This window comes from Acanthopagrus latus, chromosome 23, assembly GCF_904848185.1.
Source record: "Acanthopagrus latus isolate v.2019 chromosome 23, fAcaLat1.1, whole genome shotgun sequence".
NCBI lineage: Eukaryota > Metazoa > Chordata > Actinopteri > Spariformes > Sparidae > Acanthopagrus > Acanthopagrus latus.
This window is the reverse complement of record NC_051061.1, coordinates 17,270,238-17,292,027: the sequence shown is the minus strand read 5'-3', so window position 1 is coordinate 17,292,027 and position 21,790 is coordinate 17,270,238. Positions and strand designations below refer to the sequence as shown.

Sequence of the window (21,790 nt, the reverse complement as noted above, 5' to 3'; positions counted from 1 at the left end):
CTGCTTGTTAGTGGCAAACAGACAGAGACAGACGCCCACCTTAATTACATCAGGTGTAGCAATCAGGAGAAGTTCTTTCAGGTGTGGCTCATAGAAATGTTTTGAGGACTATGAAACCTTACCTGATTTTCCACTGAAACGAGGATGATAGGTAATGACTGGACTTCCATTGTTGGCCGAACTTATCCTTTACGTACCATTATTACTCATAATTCATCAGAGCCCGGTGAGACCACATGGATAGCACTTCTCTCAGGATGCCTCCCACAAGAAGCTCGTCAGTGGCTCCACAAGTGAAGAAATACACAACGATCTTCAACTTGTGGAATATAAATTCAGTCAGCTTGCTGGCCAGCGGTGTCTGGGGCTATCTGCATGAAAATGTTTATGTAATTTGTGTAGAAAAACAAACATCTCGGCTCAGCATTTATAGCGAGCTGCTCGGTAGATTACCTCTGGAGCTCTGAGGTTTGTTGAAGCATACTCACTGAACAGATACAGTGGAGAAGTGGGGGTGAAAGTCAAAGTGTGTAAATTATAATTATATTTTTTTCTCATTATTTATTTGTAACTGATGGTATTTTGTGATCCCTGATTAACAATATTCCTGTTGAGAGAGCAGCATAAACTTCTTGAATGAGAGCCAGCCTGACCTCTTAATGGATATACAATAAATGCAGGGTACATAGATAAAACACTCCATCAAATTAAGTGGTTAGAGGTGACTGGGCTCTCTTTATGGGCCCGTGCCCTCAGCTGATATTCTCTGGCAGTGTCCCGCTGAGGAGTTATTGGTTTTGTGAATGAGATAATGAAATGACGAGGGGACCACGTGCCCGGTCAGGACAGGACGCCTCTGTTGAGTCATCTGTTACGTCCCGAAGAGCGACACTGACGCCTGCTGGACAACAGTGGTACAACATCACACTCGATTTACAAGTGGCAAGAGAATTATTATGAGAAAAAAATGACAGCTAGAGAGCGTAAAGCAGTACAAGTTCAATACAAGAGGCCTGCGGAACTTTTTCTTTACTTTCAGCACATATCTTGTTCTGTTGGGTTGTTGGGAGTGTCTCTCATCCAGTGGTGCAAGAAGGAATCAGCTGTACTCTAGTAAATGTACTTAGACAAGGGTGTCAGAATACTCCATAACAAGTCGTCATGTCCTGCATTCATACACCAGTCTTCCATAAAACACAACAACAGATCACAAAACACAGCAGAAGATCACAAAACACAGCAGAAGATCACAAAACACAACAGATCTCGGAACACAGCAAAGGATCACAGAACATAGCGACAGATTACAAAACACAACAACAGATCTTAAAACACAACAACAGATCAAAAAACACAACAACAGATCTCAAAATACAACAACAGATCTCAAAACACAGCAACAGATCTCAAAACACAACAAAGGATCTCAAAAGACAACAAATCTCAAAACACAGTAACAGATCTCAAAACACAACAAAGGATCTCAAAAGACAACAACAGATCTCAAAACACAGCAACAGATCTCAAAACACAACAAAAGATCACAGAACACAACAACGAATTTCAAAACACAACAAAAGGATCACAGAACACAGCAAAGGATCTCCAAACACAACAAAGGATCTCAAAAGACAACAACAGATCTTAAAACACAACAACAAATCTCAAAACACAACAAAAGATCTCAAAACACAGCAACAGATCTCAAAACACAACAAAAGATCACAGAACACAACAACAAATTTCAAAACACAACAAAAGGATCACAGAACACAGCAAAGGATCTCCAAACACAACAAAGGATCTCAAAACACAACAAAGGATCTCAAAAGACAACAACAGATCTTAAAACACAACAAAAGATCTCAAAACACAACAAAAGATCTCAAAACACAGCAACAGATCTCAAAACACAACAAAGGATCACAGAACACACCAACAGATCACAAAACATAACAAATGTGATTTCCTCTGTATTGCCATTATGATTTCTATTTGTTGTGTTTTCCCTTTCTGCTGTTGTGATTTGCACTTCAGGGCCGCTGTAGCCAGTCCTTGTTTCTGGAGAAACTGTTGCTGTGAACATTTCAGCAATAAAGTCTCAAAGGCAGACATTTTAAAATCAGGGCAGATGTAACATTCAAGGCTCAAGAGAAAATGTCGTGTTTTTTTGTGTGAGTTGGGGAAACTGACCCTTGGGAGTCAGTTACAGTCTGAGTCAGTAGAACAGCAGGTGGCAGCATGTATTCATCACCAGAGCAGACAGACTTTTCTTTATTTTAGCCCAGGACTCCGCTCAACCTTGTGAAAGACAGGCAAAACAATTCATCATCTTTTCAGTGATGAAATGCTCGAGCTCATCATTTTGTTTTCTGACTTTAAATGAATTACACTCAATGAATTTAAGAAAATCTACTGCTTGCATCTCATGTTCACACACACATACTGTAGATATTTACATCACAATGTTAACAAAAAGCATTCAAGCATTCATAAACGTATAAATACTTGGTACATTAGTGATGGGTTGATTCCACTCCCTCTCATGCTGAGAGTGCTGCATCTGCCAGCAGGTGGGTGTAGTGTTCTGCCTTCTCACTGCCTGAAGACCTCTGTGCTGAAAGATGCTTTGATGGATGTGCGACTCGACCAATAAACACGTTACAGCCAAGCATGAACAGAGATGAGATGTTAGCACCACATCACTCAGCAGGAGGGGGAATGAAATAAATTGAATAAAATAAAATAAATAAATGGCCAAAGGTTGAGCTGGGAGTGAGCCAGGACGCAGTGACTCGAGGCTTTGCAGCGCTCAGCTTCTGTAAACTTGCCAGGAAGAATTTAATTGGCCCTATAGATTACTGTGGAGGGAAGAGAAGTTCCTCCAAACTCAGCATTAAAGTCTAGCACTTTTTACTCCACTACATTTACTTGATAACTTTAGTTACTGGTTACTTTGCAGATTGCATGATGCATCAGAGCCACTGAAGCACATTTTTAAAAGTATGTATTTGAGTTGCAATCAGATTAAACTAGTTCTGTCACTGAGGACAATGCTGAATATCAAAACCCGGTATATCAAACATCAAGTACTACTTGTATCAAAGTAATACAAACACAGTATCTTTACTTTTACTCAAGTATTTGGGTACTTTTTTTAACGACACTGCCTCTACACTATATAAGTATTTTCATATACTTTATATTGTAGTAGTATTGTACTAATTCACTATATCTATATTTTGTATATAAGTACGGTAGTAGCATATCAGTGTCCATAAAAACATAATACAGATCAGGTCAACTCTTCAATCATGAAGACATTTGCTTTTAATGCTTTAAGTGCATTTTTCTGATAATACAGTACTTTTGTAACATATTATTATATTATATAGAAATACTTTTCACTAAGCTCTCCTTCCCCGTATCAGGAAGTCTGAGCATAAGTGTAATGCAATAGTTCCAAAATGATTGTGTACAAAATCAAATTTCTGTCATGAAATTAAATATCGTTGCCGGTTTGTGCTTTTAATCCTAAATAGAGGACTGTTTCATCTCTTCAAGCCGATCTGTAATCTATTCACATGAAACTATCTGAGGCAGCAAAACCATGACTTTGTACTTTTTTCAGAATCTGTAAACAAAAGTCACACATATACATTAATAAGGATCACAAGGCAAAAGGGCTGCAAACCACTGGCTCTATCAAAGCAGCAGCGGTGATTCAGCATCTTTCTCAAGGATGCTGTGATAATGCATGAACGAATATCATGTGTGTAACTTAACTGCATTGAACAGATGGGGGAAAAAAATACATTAATGCACCTTAATACTTCCAGTAATGAGCAGGTGAGTCACCATAACCGCTGAACGTGAAGGTATTGATATTTCCGAAAGCTGCAGTAATAATTCCATCAGACAGCACGCGTAGGATTTGCATAATTTTGTCATAACTCATCTTTCGAGATCTGTGATAAATCCCGGTATTTGCTCAGTTTTAATGGAAGTGAAAATGTCTGCGTGTTTGTGGTTCAGACACACACTTTATGAGCCCATCCAGCCTCCCTGCAGACTCAGTCTATTTGCCTGGCAGAGTGGTGACACAGTACTTTATCCAGGCCAAATTACACCGCTGAGTAACACTGTGCGTTCGCTAACCTACTTAGACAATAGAGGAAGTCTGTAAACTACACCAGGTGTCCAAGGCAGCACATCTCTGTTCCTGCGTCCTATTCCTGTGTTCCTTTAACTGCCGCCATTTCCTGTGATGGAAGCACTTCCATACTCTTTGTATCTGCTGGAACATGTTCTGAAATTATTCCTCTCGGCTTCAAAGTGAAAAACGTGGAGAAAGCTTTAAGCCTTTTTTTTTCAGCCTCCAAACTGCCGTCCAAGTCATTCTTCTGACTGGTGCATTACCATACTGGGTGCTGGTTCTCCTGCCAGAACTAATGAGGAGAAGAGCCACTCGGTGAGCACCTACAGCGGACTGATGTGTATTCAGAGTGCGTTTAGAGGGTGAGGGAGAACAGACAACCTGCCTTGTAACATTTTGCCTGTGTCAAAGTGGCAGATCAATAACGCCTGCATCCTACATCATTAAGGTCCCTGTGGGACATTGATTGGGACATTGCTGATTTTGGCCTCAGGAGCTCCAAGTGGCACTTTACAGCCACAAGGTGTCTCACCGCTCCCCCTGTGGTCACTGGTCTCTCGGCTCTGAAGAGGTGGAAAATGTGAATAGAGTCTGGTTTCTTTGTGCGACAAATACATGAGGCCGTCCCATCTATGACCATGAAGGTTTTCTATTAGTCGAGCCACCAAAACGCTCCCTGTCTCATGTGTGCTAGCTTTTGATGGAGAGGTCAGCGTGCTCTAAGGCTGCTGGAGCTGAATAATACAAAACAGGTTCTATCTTTTAATCAAAAGCTGGCGTGACCTCAACACAAACTCATATTTTTTGGAGCTGCCTGTGCGGGGAAGTTACAACAATGAGCCATACGCAGGCCCAAAGTTCCTGCAAATCCTACTGTAGAATAGGCTGCATAAACAGACATTTCCTCTGGCTCCTACTGTTCCAGCGCTGCTCAACAAGCAGCAGTAAACAGCCAGAAATAAGCAAAAGCGTGCTTAATGAACACATCAGTTAATTCTGTGGGTAGAAGTGAATGCTACCCTGATCTGATTTGTCTTTGACAGCTCAAAAATGTAAAAAAAAAAAAAATGATGAGACTATATTGACTATTTTTGTCCATAAAGGTATAATTAATTATACTAATTTTACACGTTAAACTGTTTTTACAAGCCATGATGGGTTCAAGGTGTTTAAGGGGCAGGGGCGAAAAAATTAACGGTGAAGTGTGAATGGTGAATTACGGTGAAGAGAGGGTACTTGACCACATTTTGTCCACCCTAAAGAGCACTTTATCATGTTTAATTCACTCAAAGGGCATCCAAGAGGGATTTTTATTATGTCATATATACCATAAGGGTATCCTAAAGGGCACTTTCACTGTCTACCAGTGTTTAGAGGTCTTTGGAAGTTCTACTACAAGAAAAAAGAAATGTAAAACCTATTCATGCTCCAGAAGAAGCCACATGCCAAATGATAAATTGCCTCCAGTGATGTCAAGCAGCAGCTGAGTTGCATTGTGGGTAATGTATTCAGCAGGAAAAGCTGTCCTATAGCACTGTTGGACTCATTATCGATTGTTTAGAAACAACTCCTCAAAGTCAGTCCAGTAGAACCAGATATATCGCCTTTTTCAATTCACGCATTCTTCTTTCTGCACAAAACCTGACGCCTACATTACCCACAATGCAACATTCTACCGAGTGAATGTGCAGCAGTACTCAAGACCAGTCAACACACTTTGATGTGTATAGTTAGAGTACTCTTATGTCTGGCAATATGTAACAACACACCACCTGTGGAACCAATCAGACGTAGCATGTCACAGAGTGACCACCCGCTGCTGCTAACCGTTGCTGCCACTAGTGAGTTAGCTTAGCTAGCCGTGCAGCTAGCGCTTAGTTAGAGTGCCTGTGTTTCCACTGCTAACACAGGAGCTATGAACCATGACTGGGGGCTAGCTGGTTAGCATGCTATCTTCAGCAGATATATCTACATGGGTATTTCTTAAAATGAAGTTATTTTCATGCTTTTTGGGCTTCCATGTACATGTAAACAGTGTTTCAAGTCAACAAAAACAAAGCTTTTGGAGAACGCCTGCTGTTGTTAGTGTTTGTGTGTAGACAGGAAAATCAGGGTTTTGTGGTTTGTCTCCCTTTGTTCCTTTTCTTTTCCAGGGACGTCTCAGAACGGTACTGCTCCAGGAAAAGAGCCGGGATATCGCTGTACTTTGACTGGCAAGACTCCCAACTCACATGTTCTTCGATTTTGTTCACTTTCTATTCGAGTGTGACACTGAGGAGTAACACTACTTCGGCATTGTTGTTGTTGTTGTTGTTGTGCCATTTCCAGTAAGGCACTGCTTGACGGTGCGGGTTTGCATTCTCATATGGACATAGTTTTCTTTCTTAAATACCACTGGTGTGGATGGGACTTTTTGTGTAACCGCGGGACGAAAAACACGTTTTCAGAAATACCTGTGCACGCGTGGACCAGGCCACAGACATCACAACATCATAACACCTGATTAGTTATCATTCACACTCTGTTGAGAACGTGTTGAATGTAGTCAAATTCTTCCATACTGCACCTTTAACTTGAGTGTATGTGTGTGCGTGTGTGTAGATTTGCAGTAATCGACAGATTTTCGCTGGTTGGCTGCAGCGCTCTTTGCCTTTTAGCAATAATGACCGTTTTTGCAAATCACCCCTCTGCTTGTTGCAATATAGGCTTATCTTATAGCCCTTCCCCAACAGCCGAACCCATCCAATCACACAAGCCAATCCCTGGGTTTTATCAGCTCTCCGTGTTTTCCAGCCTGCCTCTGTCTCGTCCCACTCACACTCTCTGTCAGAGCGCGGCGTTGACAGCCACTGGCCACTGAGCAGCAGCCCACTCTGTCGGGGTTTGTGTCTCCATCCAAGCCTTGCTGAAAAAAGAAGCTCTGACTCTTGCATTTTTCTTTTATTTGCAAAGCAAGCAGAAAAAAAACCCCCAACAAGCCCGTCCACGGCTACAAAAGCACAACAAGTGAACAACAGCATCTTCATTTTCTAGACTCATCACTGTCTCACAGCTCCCTGCACAATGTCTGGAGAAGACGCACCTGCCCAGCAGCAAAACGCCGTGGACCAGAAGCAGGAGACCAAACCCGCCGAGGAGCCCAAAGCTGAGCCGCCCAAGACTGAGTCCCCTCCGGCCGCCGCCACCGCCGACGCAGCGGCGACCACCGAGAAGGTCCCCGAGGAGGAGACGTTCACCTACCGCGCCCTGGTGCTCACCGGCTACGGCGGCTATGATAAAGTCAAGCTGCAGGTGAAGAAGGGCAAGCCGGCGCTCAAGGCTGGCGAGGTCATGGTGCGGGTGAAGGCTTGCGGGCTGAACTTCGCAGACCTGATGGCTCGGCAGGGGCTGTACGACCGGCTGCCGTCCCCGCCGGTCACCCCGGGAATGGAGTGCTCCGGGGTGGTGGAGGCTGTGGGGGAAGAAGTGACAGACAGAAAAGTAAGCACACACGTTTCTCTCCGCTTGAAGTCTCTTTTTTTTTCTTTTTACCGCGAGTGTGTTTTATTGTTCGAGTGATGAATATTTGGCCGTTTCTTTGGTGCTGAAGCTACATCTGGATATGGGCGTGTCAGGCTGTGCTGGCTGCTCGGGGAGCTCAGACAGGCGCTGCACACTGAATGAACACTTTTATCACTTCATTCATTTAATGTTTATAGCTTCAGGGTTAGGAAATGAACACACTGGTAGGTTTATAATAGATTTTGGCGTGTAGTTTCTGTGTATTTGAGCTGTCAGCCATTCATTCACTCGTGCGTAAAAATGAGACAGTGTTCAAAAGCCTGTTTGTGTGCTCATGTTGTATTTCATATCTGTAGAAGGGGCTAAAAAAGTGTGTGAATGACACGAGTTGAATACAGTGAGGCCAGCAGCAGCAGCAGCAGCAGGCGTCGCCCCTCTTGTCTCCCCGCTCCTCTAAACGCGCTGCCTCTCTGTGCGCACTCAGACTGAGCAACTCCAAGTCCAAACCAGTTGCTGCTCCTGCTCTGCAGATGGACTCACTGCTCGAATAAGCAGCGTGCTTATTGTCTTAAGCCTAAAAAGTCTAAATAAAAGCATGTAAATCCTCGCGATGCTTTCCAGTCCGCCCTTGTGCAGGCAGCACCTACGCTGCTCGCTGCGCTTTGATGTGTGCCAAGGCGCGGAGAGCTGCGTCAAGCCGAACAGAAGAGAGGGAGGATACGACCGGAAATCTGAGTGATGTGCCTTCAAAATTAAAGCTTTGGTCAGAGAGTTTTGTGGAGGCAAAAAAAAAACCCGAAAAAGAACAACAATTAAAAAAGGAAAGATGAGTGCGTAAAACGTGTGCAAAACGTGTGTGGAGGCGACGGGTTTCCAGTGGCACCGGGCTGCAACAGTTGAAAAAAACCCACACACATTGGACCCAGTTCTATTCACCACCCCTTCCACTGCTTTGCTTGCACAATGTTAACGAAGAAGGCGCTTTATTTTGTAGACAATGTCCAGAAGCCACAGCTATTAGTGCGGCTGACTTGACTCCGGTGGCGGTGGACCGGAGTCACCGACGCCTTTTGTTACCGGGAGAGACGGTGGCGCACGGACTCACCGAGCAGAGAGAAAGGGCGAGGCGCGACGCGTCAGACAGCTCGCCTCCTTTGTCAGCGCGCACAAATTTACAGTCACCAATACATCAGGATTAAAGTTCAAACCCTGTCACAATAAAGAAAAAGAGAAGGAAAAAAAATCTTTTATTTGCAGCCACGGGGAATTAAAAGTGAATTATTTGTCGCTTTTTCAACATTGCATGATGAGTCACAGGCCTGTGTGTCTCTGTGTCTCCTGGCTTCATGACACCACCACGCTGACGCCTTTTGTGAGACAATTAAACTACAAAAGCAAGCAAATAAATAAATAAATAATTAAAAAACGCTTCACAACCAGCCAGCCGTGACTCACGGTATTTGTTGTAAGAGCACATTCTCCTCACTGTCAGACATTTAATATCTGTCACTGATCACACGTGTGAAGCCTGTGCAGCAGCAGCAGCAGCAGCAGCAGCAGCAGCAGCAGCAGCGCATCTGGCTGGGAGTGGCACATACGTCTGTCAGGTCTCAGCGCAGATGGATGAGAAGTGGAACGAGCGGCGATGGGTCAGCCAGACATCAGCCGCCTTGTGTTTTCTAAGATACTTCATTGCTTCTTTCCACATTGTCAGTAATGTAGATTGGATTTAAAGGTCACGCACGCACGCACGCACGCACACACAGGGCTTGTCATCAAGGCCTCACACTCCCACATCCCCTCGCAGCCCTCAGGTTATAGAATTAAGAGCCAATCTTCCTAATGGATGGAGATCTCTGAGATCTTTTGGCAACTAACTCACCGGGAATTTGCTGACCCCGATGGCACATCATTTTTTTTGGGGGGGGGCTCATCACTCACTGCAGCTCTGACTGTCTGCCACACACAAACACACACACACACGTGCACACAAAGACATATGATAATGGGTGTGTCTGATAGTGTACACAAGGCTATGCACACATTCAAGCCATTTAATTAGATAATGGAACATAAACATCAGCAGTTAACTTGAGTGTGATCGATTTTGAGTGAAGCTGAGTGACATTTCGATGTAGTGCCGAACTCTATTAAATCCAACGTGAGTAACACAGAAGAGGTGGTATTGTAGAAAAACATGTTTTCTTTTCTTAGATTGTAATATTTTCTAGTTTCTCTAACAAATCAGATCGACAAATTAAGTAGATATATTTGGGTTCCTGACAAAATAAAAGACTTGGGATTCATCCTGGGCTTTAATCAACATTGTTTTTACATTTATCAACCAAACAGCCAATCGATTAATCGATAAAATGAACAACAGGTTAAAGAACAATAATAACAGTCGATAGTTGTGGAATCAAAAACTCATTGCATCGCTCCATCAAAATGCCTCCCGACCTCTCGCCATTCTGTTTATGCATTTGCAAAGCAGATAAATGCAGCACTTGCCCCATTTTTGCCTCCCAGCTGCTCCGGTTTTGGCTTGTATATTGTTTTGCAGCCTGCCTGCTCTTCTGTTTTTATATGTATTTGTCATCCACCACTGCATGCCTCGCATTGCATCTCAACAAGTTCCCCTTGAGGGGACAATGGAGCCGAATGAAGTAAGACTACAGTGCCCTCACCCGAAATGACCTCAGAGGGAGTGCGGGGAAAAGTGTAACAGTGAGTAAGCGAGGGGAGAGGGGAAATATCGCAAATCACTAGCTCCCCCGACACCAAACATCAGCACTTTTTTTTCTCCTGGCCTCCTTTTTTTGTATTTTTCATGCTCTCCCTGGGTGAGTTTTGGTAGGCTCTGACCCATATGTTCTCAATTACCTCCCTCTGGCCCGCATTGTCATTCTGGTATTTCCTCCATCGCTCTTTCCCTCCTTCTGTCTATCTCTCCCTCTTTTATATAATCGCTTGATCCTTCCTCTGTCGATCATATTGTCAGTGAATCCCTCCCATCCTCTCTTCTTTCTTTTTGGGACATCTATCTTCCTCCCCATCCTGCTCTTTCATCTCTAAACTTCCTTTTCATTGATCACAACGTTTAGAGCCTCCTTTCATTCTCTACGGTACATGACCTGTTGACAGTTTGCCTCAAGCTGCTGGTTTAAAAATCTCTTCTTTTTTTTTGTTGCAATCGTTCTCCTCGGTGTGGCTTTTTCTTGATAAACGCTACAAATGTCAGATTGTTTCAAGTTGCGTCAAGGCTTCTGATATGAATTGAGCTGCGGAGAAAAAGAGAAAGGATCATTGTAGTTTGTTGGCATGATGTCCTGATTTGCATAATCAGATGTGCATTCAAGTGCAAAAAGCAGACCCTCCTGTCACAGATCTGGCTGCATCCGAGCAGGGCGTGGCCTTTATCCTAACATCATACACACCGTGTTATAGCACAATAACACCTACGCTGACACCGGGCAGATATTACGTTTCCTTCTAATCACATTTACAGGAGCCATGCTGGGCATGTGGGTGCTAACCTTCATTTTTTTTTTTTTTTTTGCCTCAACCTGACTCATGAACAGAAATTTTCCTTCTCTGATAATTTTTTTGCTGAGCTCATCAAAGCTCAAAGCTACGAAGCAGCTGACTCGGAGGCCCCGCATACCCCCAAATTGAATCACCATCTGATTAGGTCCATTCACATACAGCTAACTGGAAGTGTCTTTGTTCGGCGGTCCAGCACTCTTGACCCCGACTGTGACCACGTTTGATGCGGCGGTGGCATGAGGGCCGAGGGGAGGAAATACGAGAAGTGTGTGCGTGTGTCTCTGTGTGTCACAGTGTGAAGATGTTGTAACAGAACTGTCACAAGGCTCCTTTCGCTCGGCCTTGAGTGTTCCTACCCAGATACTGCGCGACTGACAGTAACTCACATGCTCAACGTGGGCGCTGGAGAGTAGCTGTAGATGCATTTTGAAGGCGATGCATGAGTCATATTTGTGTGTGTTTTTCCTGTAACAGAGTGTATCGATTTGTGCCACACTGTTCCCCCAATTAAACCAGCGAGGTTGATGAGCTGAATACTATAAAACAAGGGGGGGGGGACCTCAGATGGAGATGGGGAGGGAGGGAGCGGACCGGCTCGGGCAACAAAGGGAACGGAGGAGAAGTAGAACCATGGTGAAAAAGTGAAAGTATAGTTTGGAAATAAACCGAACGACTCGGCCTCAGACAGGAAGATGCAAGTTTGAAAAGAAAGAGAGAGGGAGATCTCTCTAATTGGAGTGGATAGACAGCGAGGCACATGGCTCCCTCCAGACCATTAGAGAGGCCCTGGTGGAGAGGGTTTGTTCCCAGGAGGAGAGAGCTTGTCTTATGCTCAGCCATGGGGAAGAATCTGGCAGGGACTCTGATGAGTGGAGAGAGGCCAGGGGAGAAGATGGGCCCCATTGTCCTGCCTCGCTGATGAGGAAGAGGGGGATATGGGACGCTCCTCACAGAAGAAAAAGAAGGAGGACGGTGAGGACAGGACGAGACGGACGGGGAGGACGAAGAAACGGGGGGGGAGCGTCGAAGAAGGCGGCGTGAGCGAGACGCAGACAGGAAGAGACAAGGCACTGGAGAAGGGGAAGGAAGATGTTCTAAAGTTGTTAAGAGGAAAAAGGAGTCAGGAAGTGAAAGAGAAAGAAGGGAAGAGAAAAAGTGAGGAGAATGGAAACGGGGTGGGGGGGAGAGTGGTGTCGAGAGGGAGGTGGATAAGGGGGGGAGGAAGAAAACAGGAAGAGAGTTATAATGCTGCCGTCGTCTCTGTTTCCTGTGTCCCTCAAGCGGGCTCTCCTGATTGGTCGGCGAGGGCGCCAGGGGGTACGTTTATACCTCGGCTTGTCCTCCTGGAAAGAGACAGTTTTGAATCAGAGGATCCTGCTCTGATAAGGATAGTTTGGGAACAGAAAATGACAAGATGGTGATCGTGGAGCGCTGCACGTTGAATGGCGCCGGTAGCTTCCTCACAGTCGGGCTCTGGAAGATAGAAATTGCTTGACTGAGACTCACATATTTGAGCAAGTATAAAGAAAAAATAAGATCAAATGCCCTGGAAGATCTTTTGAAGCGACACATCGAGCACTATAGCTTTAGCATTTAGCTTTTCATTCTTCTTTCCCTCCACGTCAAAAGCCCAGGAATTACAGAACAAACCACAGCTCTACCTCTCCACATGCGAGCAGCTTGCTACATTACAAATCGGAAAAAGCTATCGCACTTTGGCACCGATCCTGAAGATCTAACCAGGAACACAAAAAGAAAAAAAGGGGGGGGGGGGGGGGTGCACTTCCTTGTTTTGCCTCGATTCCTCCGCTGCTTCATTATTTTCTCTCCATAAAGTCAATACAGTTACCACTCTGACTCTGACTGTGGTTAATCACTCTCCTCGTTTGCTCGCACGCTTGGAGAGCAAACGTGTCAAGGTTCTGGTGGACGGGGGCCGGCTGCATGTTTGCACGTCCTCCATTGTTTAAGGCAAAACAATAAACCACTACTCTTACCATTCCCGCTGCACGGCTCGCATCACTCCCACTGCGCTAAAGAAAGCCTGAAGATGCAGATGGCGGGACGCTCCAGAACATTTCAGGCTCTTGCAGTGAAGCCTCCTGGGGTATTGGACTGCCAAGCTGAGGAACTTAATAAATCAATTGAAATATACTAGGCCTCAGCCTTAATTTAATTTGAGAAATGTAGATTTTAGTTATATAAAGTGGTTATTTTGCCCATTGTGCTGTAATGAGCCCCAGACATGACTTGTCAGTACTTGTAAAAAGCAAACATGTGGCATTAAATAGAGGATAGCTGTGACCCAATGCAACATCACCATTACGTATGCATAACTTTAAACCTTGATACAGTTTAAATGAGTGACTTATATAAAACGACAACCTGTTGCACAGTTGTTATGAACAGAAAAATTGGCTAAACAGACCAACATGTTTATTTCTGCTGTACAGTTTTGCATTCTGACATGGGGGATCTACTCACTCTTGGAGATACCCCAACATTTTTTTAAAAACTTTTCAGACCACATAACCAATAAATACAAACTTAATGTTTCAACAGTATATTACAAATTACAGCCTAATTAGATGACAGTCTTACACAATCTCATCGTCCGCTCTCATATTGTGTCTGTTGTCGTCTCTTCTTGTCGTCAGAAGAAACCCGACTGCCAACAGCCAATTCAAATAAAAATGGTTGACTTTACATTTGAGTTGATTCAATTGAGTCATTTACACTCATGAGACCAGAGTCGTAAGTTGGCCAAAGTAACAGATGGTTCGACAATCACTTAATTTGAAATGGGATTCTTCACAGATCATTGGTTTGCTAATAGAGAAAGGCTGAGGTTGCCTCAAGTGGCCATTTAAGGAACTGCAGTTTTTGGCACTTCTTCGTTGGCTTCATTGGTCGCTGCTTGATGTGTTCATATGAATATGTTTTAACTAGCAATTACTGACCTAAATATGATACAAAAGCCACCCACACCTGATCTTATGCTTATTATTCTTTCCAGCTAACCCCTAGAAATTGTAGAAGTTGAGCCTTGATTGATTTCCGTAACAGGAAACAGGTCCAGACAGAGAGAACCTTTGCTTTACCTCCCTCTCAGCCCACGTCCTCCTCTGCCTTCTTTTCCAGGTCGGCGACAAGGTGATGGTGCTGAACCGCTTCGGGCTGTGGCAGGAGGTGGCGGTGGTGCCGGCGAGCCACACCTTCCTCATCCCAGAGGGCATGAGCTTCGAGGAGGCAGCAGCCCTCCCCGTGAACTACATCACCGCCTATATGATGCTGTTTGACTTCGGCAACCTGCGGCCCAACCAGAGTGTCCTCATTCATGCTGCAGCAGGTAAGGAGACAGAGAAGGACACACAGCAGGCATGCACACAGGAAGCACGTCAACCCTCTTATTTTTTTGTATTTAAGTCAGTGTAAGCGTGAGAATGGATACATCGCTCTCCATGAAAGAGCTTTCATTTCAGTGACAGTTGAATTCATTATAACTTAAGTATTTGTTTTGCAATCCTGCAAATGAAAACCACATTTAATCAGTTTCATGTCAGTATGTGTCAGCCCCTGCTTTGTAATTATCAGCTACACAAATAAATTCAGCCGCACCAGCAGCCTTTTGAGCCGATCTGTGAAGAGAAAACGTTTGAAATTCTGTGCAGAACCTCAAGACAAAGATGCAAAGTTCGAGGAAACGCCCTTGAATGTTTCCTTCTCTGTACCTCCTGTTTATGCATTTCTTTTTCTATATGAGTTATGGCTGCTGGAGAAGGTCCCACTGTTCATCAGCATGAGCAGTGGCTCAGTGTGTTGCACCCTCCAGGACTGCACTTATACTGCAGCACCTGCCACCTGCACCACGAGGTCGGAGGTCAGAGTGAGTGGGTGGGAGAAAGTGGGGGACTGAGGGAGTAAAAGCACCTGTTTTGGGGTGTGATGCACCCAGCATGAGAGCATTTGATTTTCACTGTGTATACACTATCAGGCCAGCTGGAGAGAAGGGGAGTGCATTAGCCAAAAGAATTTGTTCTCTCCCTGTTTCCCTCTCGCTGTTTGCTCTCTGTTTCCCTCTCGTTCCCACTCTTTCTGCACCGAGGGATCTCTCTGCGTTTGTTGAATGTAGGTGGCTATAAGAAAAGTGAGCACATGATGAAACCTGAGGCTGAATCGTCTCTGGAGGCCAAAAAAAATGACAGAGTGCTCTGGGAGACTTCTAGCCCAGGTGGATGTATCCCTTAGCATTAACGCGATAAAACCAAAAAAATGAATGGATGTGTGAGATTGTTGTTAAACTGCGCAGTTTCCCAAGAGCTGACTGACAGCTCGCAGATTCATTGTTGTGGGACCGGTGGTCTACAGAGGAATCCCAAATGTTTGCGTTCACCATGTCATCCAGCTGATGTCACTCACAGCTTGCCAGAAGCCTTCTGAGCCGAGTATGTTTGCTATAAGAGGAGGAATGCAGCAGTGGAAGTGTGGTCTAAGACACTTTTCCCCGCTGGTTTGGTCGAGGCGGCGTCTCTGGTTTCTCGAGGCAGGCTGCCAGTCTTGGCTCGCCAGCTGTCCGGACATCAGGATTGTAAAAGCACATTACTGAGGCTATGACAAAAACATTTGCTGAACAGTCTGCTTCACTGCACTCTGTCATTCTTCGCATGTGTAAATCAGCATTACAGCGCTGCTTTGTTGAGACTCTCTGTTATTAGCGTCGTACATGATCCTTTTGTTTCAAAGGTGTTGAGAGTGTGAGTGGGAGAGTCTCACTCCTGAGTCTGTCAAACCTTGTTCCAGATATTCTCTGATCTGATTAGAGAGATCAGAAGTATCTGCTGTGACCAGAGAGAGAGAGAGAGGGAGAGAGGGAGAGATTGCATCCGTGCCTATCTGTCTGTCTCCTGAAGTCTGATATTGTTTAATATTGGGAAGGAAATTGCTGACATGGTGGCATATATTCTTGACCAAACGTATTCCAATACTAGATCTCGTTACTTTCACAATAATGTAAGGTGGACATGTGTTGCTACCAGATGCACTGAGGCACATTTATTCAATTTTGTTCTGACATTTTACAGACCAAAAGATTAACTGGCAAATAATCAAGTTAACAAGTTAACAAGTTAACAAGTTAACGGACAATGAAAATAAGCTTCAGTTGCAGCCCTGCAGTGATTAAAGGGCGTGGTTCCCTTTTTTGGTTTAATATGAAGATTAGGTGTTATTGACAGTGGGGACACAGGGACATGTCCCCATGAGATGGCTCATTTTGTGCCTGTTACTTTTCAAAAGCATACTTTGTTCAAAAATGTTCTAAAAAATTAGAAATGTTAACTAACCAACACTCTACCAGCCCCTGCTGTAAACTGGCTGCTGCTGATTCTGCTGCAAAACTGTGATTAGATATGTACTGAACCAAGGCTAGGTAAGCTGTAGCTCAACGGGTAGAGCAGGTCATCTATTGATCGGTAGGTCGCTGGCTCGAAACCAGTGCAACCTCGGGCTGGGCTGAGCTGCGTGTCGAGGTGTCCTTGAGCAAGATACTGAACCCCAAATTGCTCCTGATGTGCAGCTGGCACCTTGCATGGCAGCCTCCGCTGTGTGTGTGAATGGGTGAATGGGGCAAGTACTAGAAAGCGCTATATAAATGCAAGTCCATATATCCTAATAAGATATATGACTTACAGTAAGCTAACAGTCCTTTTAGCTTAGGTACTCTCTAATGTCACAAAAATCAAGTCGGTTATTTGAGCAAAGACTGATTTATTATCTCTGACCAACATTGTTAATGTTATTATTAATTGCTTCCTATAGGTATTTTAATCAAATCATTTCCGTGCCCTTTTGACATGTTCAATGCAATTCTCTGACCTCTCTCTGATCCACCTGGTACACTGCCCAAAAGTTGCTTGAATACTATTTAAGATGTAATGATCTTCATCTTGTGCCCTCACTACGCTTCAACATGGAGTGAAGCCCGTTATTTGAGGCAATGTGCACCTGCGACCCGTCCCTGCAGTCCAATCCTCAGGTCACATGAATGAGTTGTTAGAAGCTCAAATAGATTTTCCCATCCAAAACGTTCCTGTTTTTTTCGATAAAAAAGTTTAAAAAAAAAATTTTTTTAAAAGATAAATTGCATAGTATAAATTAGACTTTTCATCATCTTTAAAATCCTTGCAGGATGCTTTAGAATTAAACTGATCTAAGATGGTATTGACTCTGATGCCTTCATAACCCACTCAGATGTCATGTATTTGACTGCAGTGCATCACAATAAAATGTGGAACGCCGCCACTGTTTTCTCAATTAAAATTCCTTGATTCAGCTCAAATAGTTTCCGAGAATCTTTTTTTCAAAAATGTTTTTCATCGGAATCAACCCACAACTCATCAGGACACAGAGCATGTCTTGTATCTTGATCATGAAACAGCAATTAACAAGTACTCTGTTACTCCTCGACACTCCCCACTGAACCACGCGCAGTACCAGCATGTGGTTAAGCGGCTTTACTTCACCTCGTCAGACCGTCTTGCAGGGCGATTGCATACGAAGTCGTGTATCCAGCTAAACAGCCGAGGTGTTCTGTGTCGGACGTGTCTGTACGACACTGCATTCCTGCTGGATCAGTGTATGTTCTGCAACGATAAAACAGTGAGCTTCTACATGAGATTAACTGGGCTGAGGAGCAGCGGCAGCGATACAGCTGACACACACGAGTGATCTGTTTTTCACCCTCAGCCACAGGGTATGTTCTGCAATTTTGTTTTTTCAGCGTTGTAATTTTTATTGACGGACCATATTAGATCAGGAATGTCTTATCAATCTATTTATTTATAAGTCGTTTCATCAAAGCGTCTTGAGGGGTTCGTCCTGAGTTAATCTGCCTCATGGCTGACCTTTTCATCCTCATGATAAGGACATAATTCACTAGTTTAATCACATTAGGAAAACAAAACAATCATCCCTTTTTCTCAATTACTGTCAGGCTACTCTGTCTGCAAAGTGCCCAGAACTTGCAGTTAAACAGATATTTTCTCAGTGATTAAAAAAATCGATCATCAACTTTAACAGAAATGTTTGCACAGTGGTTCTTAGCCTTGTGAGCTTGTGTCATAACATTATTTTTATTCTTTGTCATGAAACAAAAGTAGACCGCCAAGCCAAAAGAGACCCATAATCTTTGATTGACACCCTTGAATGGTATCAGTGGGAACTCTATAGTAAGTATACTTAATTGAAAAAAAGGTTAAAAAAGGAGAAAAGCTGAGGGAGAGCGACATCATTAAACATTCTCCCTCAGGATGGACGGACAAGCAACAGGTGTCGGATCTCCAGTGTGGACAGAGGAGGCAGATGTCACTTTACAAACAGAGAGACAGAAGTGCTGGTAAATAACTCTGGCAACAGGCTGAAGCAGCTAGTCTGGCCCAGACTTACGCAAGTTGCCAGGCAACAAGCAGAACGTCCAGGACGTGACTCGTCCTGATCGAGAAATAGTCTGATATCCAACAATAAACAGTGATTTGTTAATTAGTGAGACTTAGAGGTGCTGTGGGGTGGATTTTGTCATGAGCTCAAATTCTTCGGGATGATAGGTCGGGTCAGTCGCCATCTCAAAGCGACAGTATTTGACTAGCTGGAAATTAAAATTTTGGGAACTCAAAAATCAACTTTAATTTAATAATAGGGCTTTTAAGAACATTGAGAAAGACAATAAAACAAAGCAAAGCCCATAAAAAGATTGAAAGTAGTTGCTGTTCGTATCTAGCATGTTGGTAGTCTGGATGCTGGGGAGCATTAAAAATGAAAAGCTGCTTCACCTTGCTTGGTTTTGTTCCTGGGATTAAACCTGTCGCAGAAGACCTGCGGAATCTTGATGTTTTGTAGCATATTCGTTGTTCTTAACTATCGCTGATGACAAAACCTGAACAAAGACGTCACTATATGGCAAACTGACCTCTGTAGTGAGGGCCCCTACAGAGGGATGATGGGTGTCCACACTCTTGCCTTTTGCTCCTCTATTGTTCCGTGTTGGCAGGTACTGTCAATTCATTAAGAGCTCTCCAGCAAGCGCATCATTTCCTGTTGACCTTTGCCCATCAGGATCAGGTGACCAGTGAAGAACGGCTGACTGGTGCTTCGACTCTATCAGTCATGCCTTTTTGTGTGTGTGTGTGTGTGTAAGTAAACTCTGGTGAATAATCCTCAGCTGCCTCTCTCGTGGGTCCGCTCCTGTCCTCTCTCTCCAAACAATAGCTTGTTGTATTTCCTCCCATCGTGCCTCCCTTCTCCACCGCGCCGCACATCTGCATCCTCCGTTCTCCTCCTCCCCCTCCGGCCCTCCGTGACCTCCGCTCTCTCTGCGTGACCTCTCCGTATCCATGCTCGAATCCCCGTCATCGGGGGAACGCGTGCACGTTTCCCCTTTTGTTTTCCCCAGAGGGCTTGGGCGGGGGGAAGTTCAGCGACATTTGGATGTATCTCGTGGGTCTTCCACTGTGCCCGGCCAACAGCCTTTCCTCTGACCTCTCCCTGAACTGGTCCTAATGTTTATGAACCCTGGCCAGCCACCCCGCCATCGCACCCACGCCACACATTCCTGCATACATATGGGGCTCGGCTGCTTCCAACGATGACGTCCACCTCTGTTTTATTTATGAGATCTCGAGTGACTGCAGGCCAACGTCAAGTGTCCCTCATTGTGTTGCAGATGTGGAATGCATAATATGAATTAGGTGGTGCTGCAGTAGCCTTGTGTCATCAGTTTATCTGATGATTCTGCTACACGGCCTTGGCCGCTTCCCGCCCCGTGTGTCAGGACTTTGTGACATTTTGGCGCCAAGGCTGCCAGAGACTGCGGTTTAATTCCAACTGGAGCTTGTCTTAGTGTGGAGAGGCGTACTCACTAATAGCTCTGTAAGGTGCTTTGGTCTATTAAACAACATATGTTATCAATCGCCTCCTCGGCTCCACGGCAGTGTGTTTGAGGTTTGTGTGTCAGATTCCACATATCCTCAGCGCCGTTTAAGCTGGCTGCTATTAACCTTTTATTTATTTCCCACCAGCCAATTACGGTGGTCTCCATAGATTTGCAGCTGCTCCTTGCTTGAGTATCTGTGTGTGGGACGGAGATAGAGTGTCGGCAGTCACAGCTGAGTTAAATTCTTTTTAACTGTAATGGGCAGAGTTGAGCTGCTGGTTCTTGGGAGTCATTTCTCCTGTTGTTAATTCCTGTTTTGTCTTATTGATATTGTCATCGTTAGCTGGGCAAATGTGGATTTTTGTTAACTCTTCATAAGCCCTGAAACATATTTTTGGTTTCGAACTCAAATAAGCTGACGAGCTCGCCTCGCAGGATTTGTTGGCTCACATCGTACTCAACCGGGTGTTTCTCATTGAGATGGTGAAATAAGTTTATGGTATTTCCCTTTTTGCGGTGACACTCTCCTTGAACTTTCACATTACTGAAATTTCTCCCCTTTTTGGAACTCCTCCTCCCTGAAGCTGGTAGTGATGTTACTTTTGCTTTCGTCTGTGCTTGTTGTTGCTGTGCATAAACATGATGACGTTATCACATCAAGTCAGGTTTATTGCTCTGATCGCTGTATACATTTTGCTATATTGACATCCATCCATCCATCCATCCATCCATCATCTGTACATATTCTATGTACGCCGCTTAATCCTCTGCAGGGTCGCGGGGGGGCTGGAGCCTATCCCAGCTGACTTAGGGCAAAGGCAGGGGACACCCTGGACAGGTCGCCAGTCCATCGCAGGCTATATTGACATTATCATGAAAATGATGTGGCACACTCCTATCAATAATCCAACAATACAGGTTTATGTTATGAATGACAAAACTCTAAATATATGATGAAGACAAACGCAGGCCAGTCACAGCTGCGGTAAGTTCAGGACGCTGCATTGCAATTTTTTAAAAAAAGCCACGATAGCAAAATTCATGCATAACTGACCCTGAATCTGAAAGGCGATTGATTTGAACTGCAGAATGTTTTATCAGGTTTCTACAATACATTATCTTTAACCTTGAGTCATTACTGAAGGTGCAGACTACAGAAGTTTGGATGTTTCTTTTTTTCTTGCTCATGAGTTACTCATCATACTCAATATTTTGTTAGCTATTATAGAGATGATTCAACCACTCCCACCCATTAAAGCGTTGGATGTGCTGTAGCTGTCTGTCACAAGGCATCATCTCTGCAAAACATGAGCGCCACTTAAAGGTGCAATATGTAAGAAGCATCTAGTTTTAAATATTAAAACATTAACTAAAATTAGCAACACAGTGTGAAGAAACATCAGATTTAGTGTCATGTAAAAGACATCTAAGTGTTGATTGCAGAGATATAGTTACCATATTTACAACATTTTCCCCCATGTAGCCAATCCTGGTATATTGTACTTTTTTAAACTTTCAGCTGTGTCTGACAGGGAAGCTGAATTTGTGGTTTGAACGATCTCTGCAGCACAATCTTAGAATAGTGTAGCTGTTTTGACTGTACTGTAAACGCTTAAAGCTAGTGGAACAGGTGGCTGGATCTCTTGGGTTTGAGAGCGTGA

At 44.2% G+C, this 21,790-nt stretch overlaps 1 protein-coding gene across 1 annotated transcript in view; it reads left to right on the top strand.

The window, feature by feature from the left end:
* The first annotated feature begins 6,960 nt into the window (after positions 1–6,960).
* The window catches only part of vat1 (vesicle amine transport 1), a 36,835-nt gene continuing 22,005 nt past the window's right edge, over positions 6,961–21,790 (top strand). The window contains exons 1-2 of the mRNA XM_037087990.1: positions 6,961–7,636; positions 14,345–14,552. Coding sequence (XP_036943885.1) covers positions 7,220–7,636; positions 14,345–14,552 — 625 coding nt within the window. The 5' untranslated portion in view covers positions 6,961–7,219. The remainder of the gene's footprint in view (positions 7,637–14,344; positions 14,553–21,790) is intronic.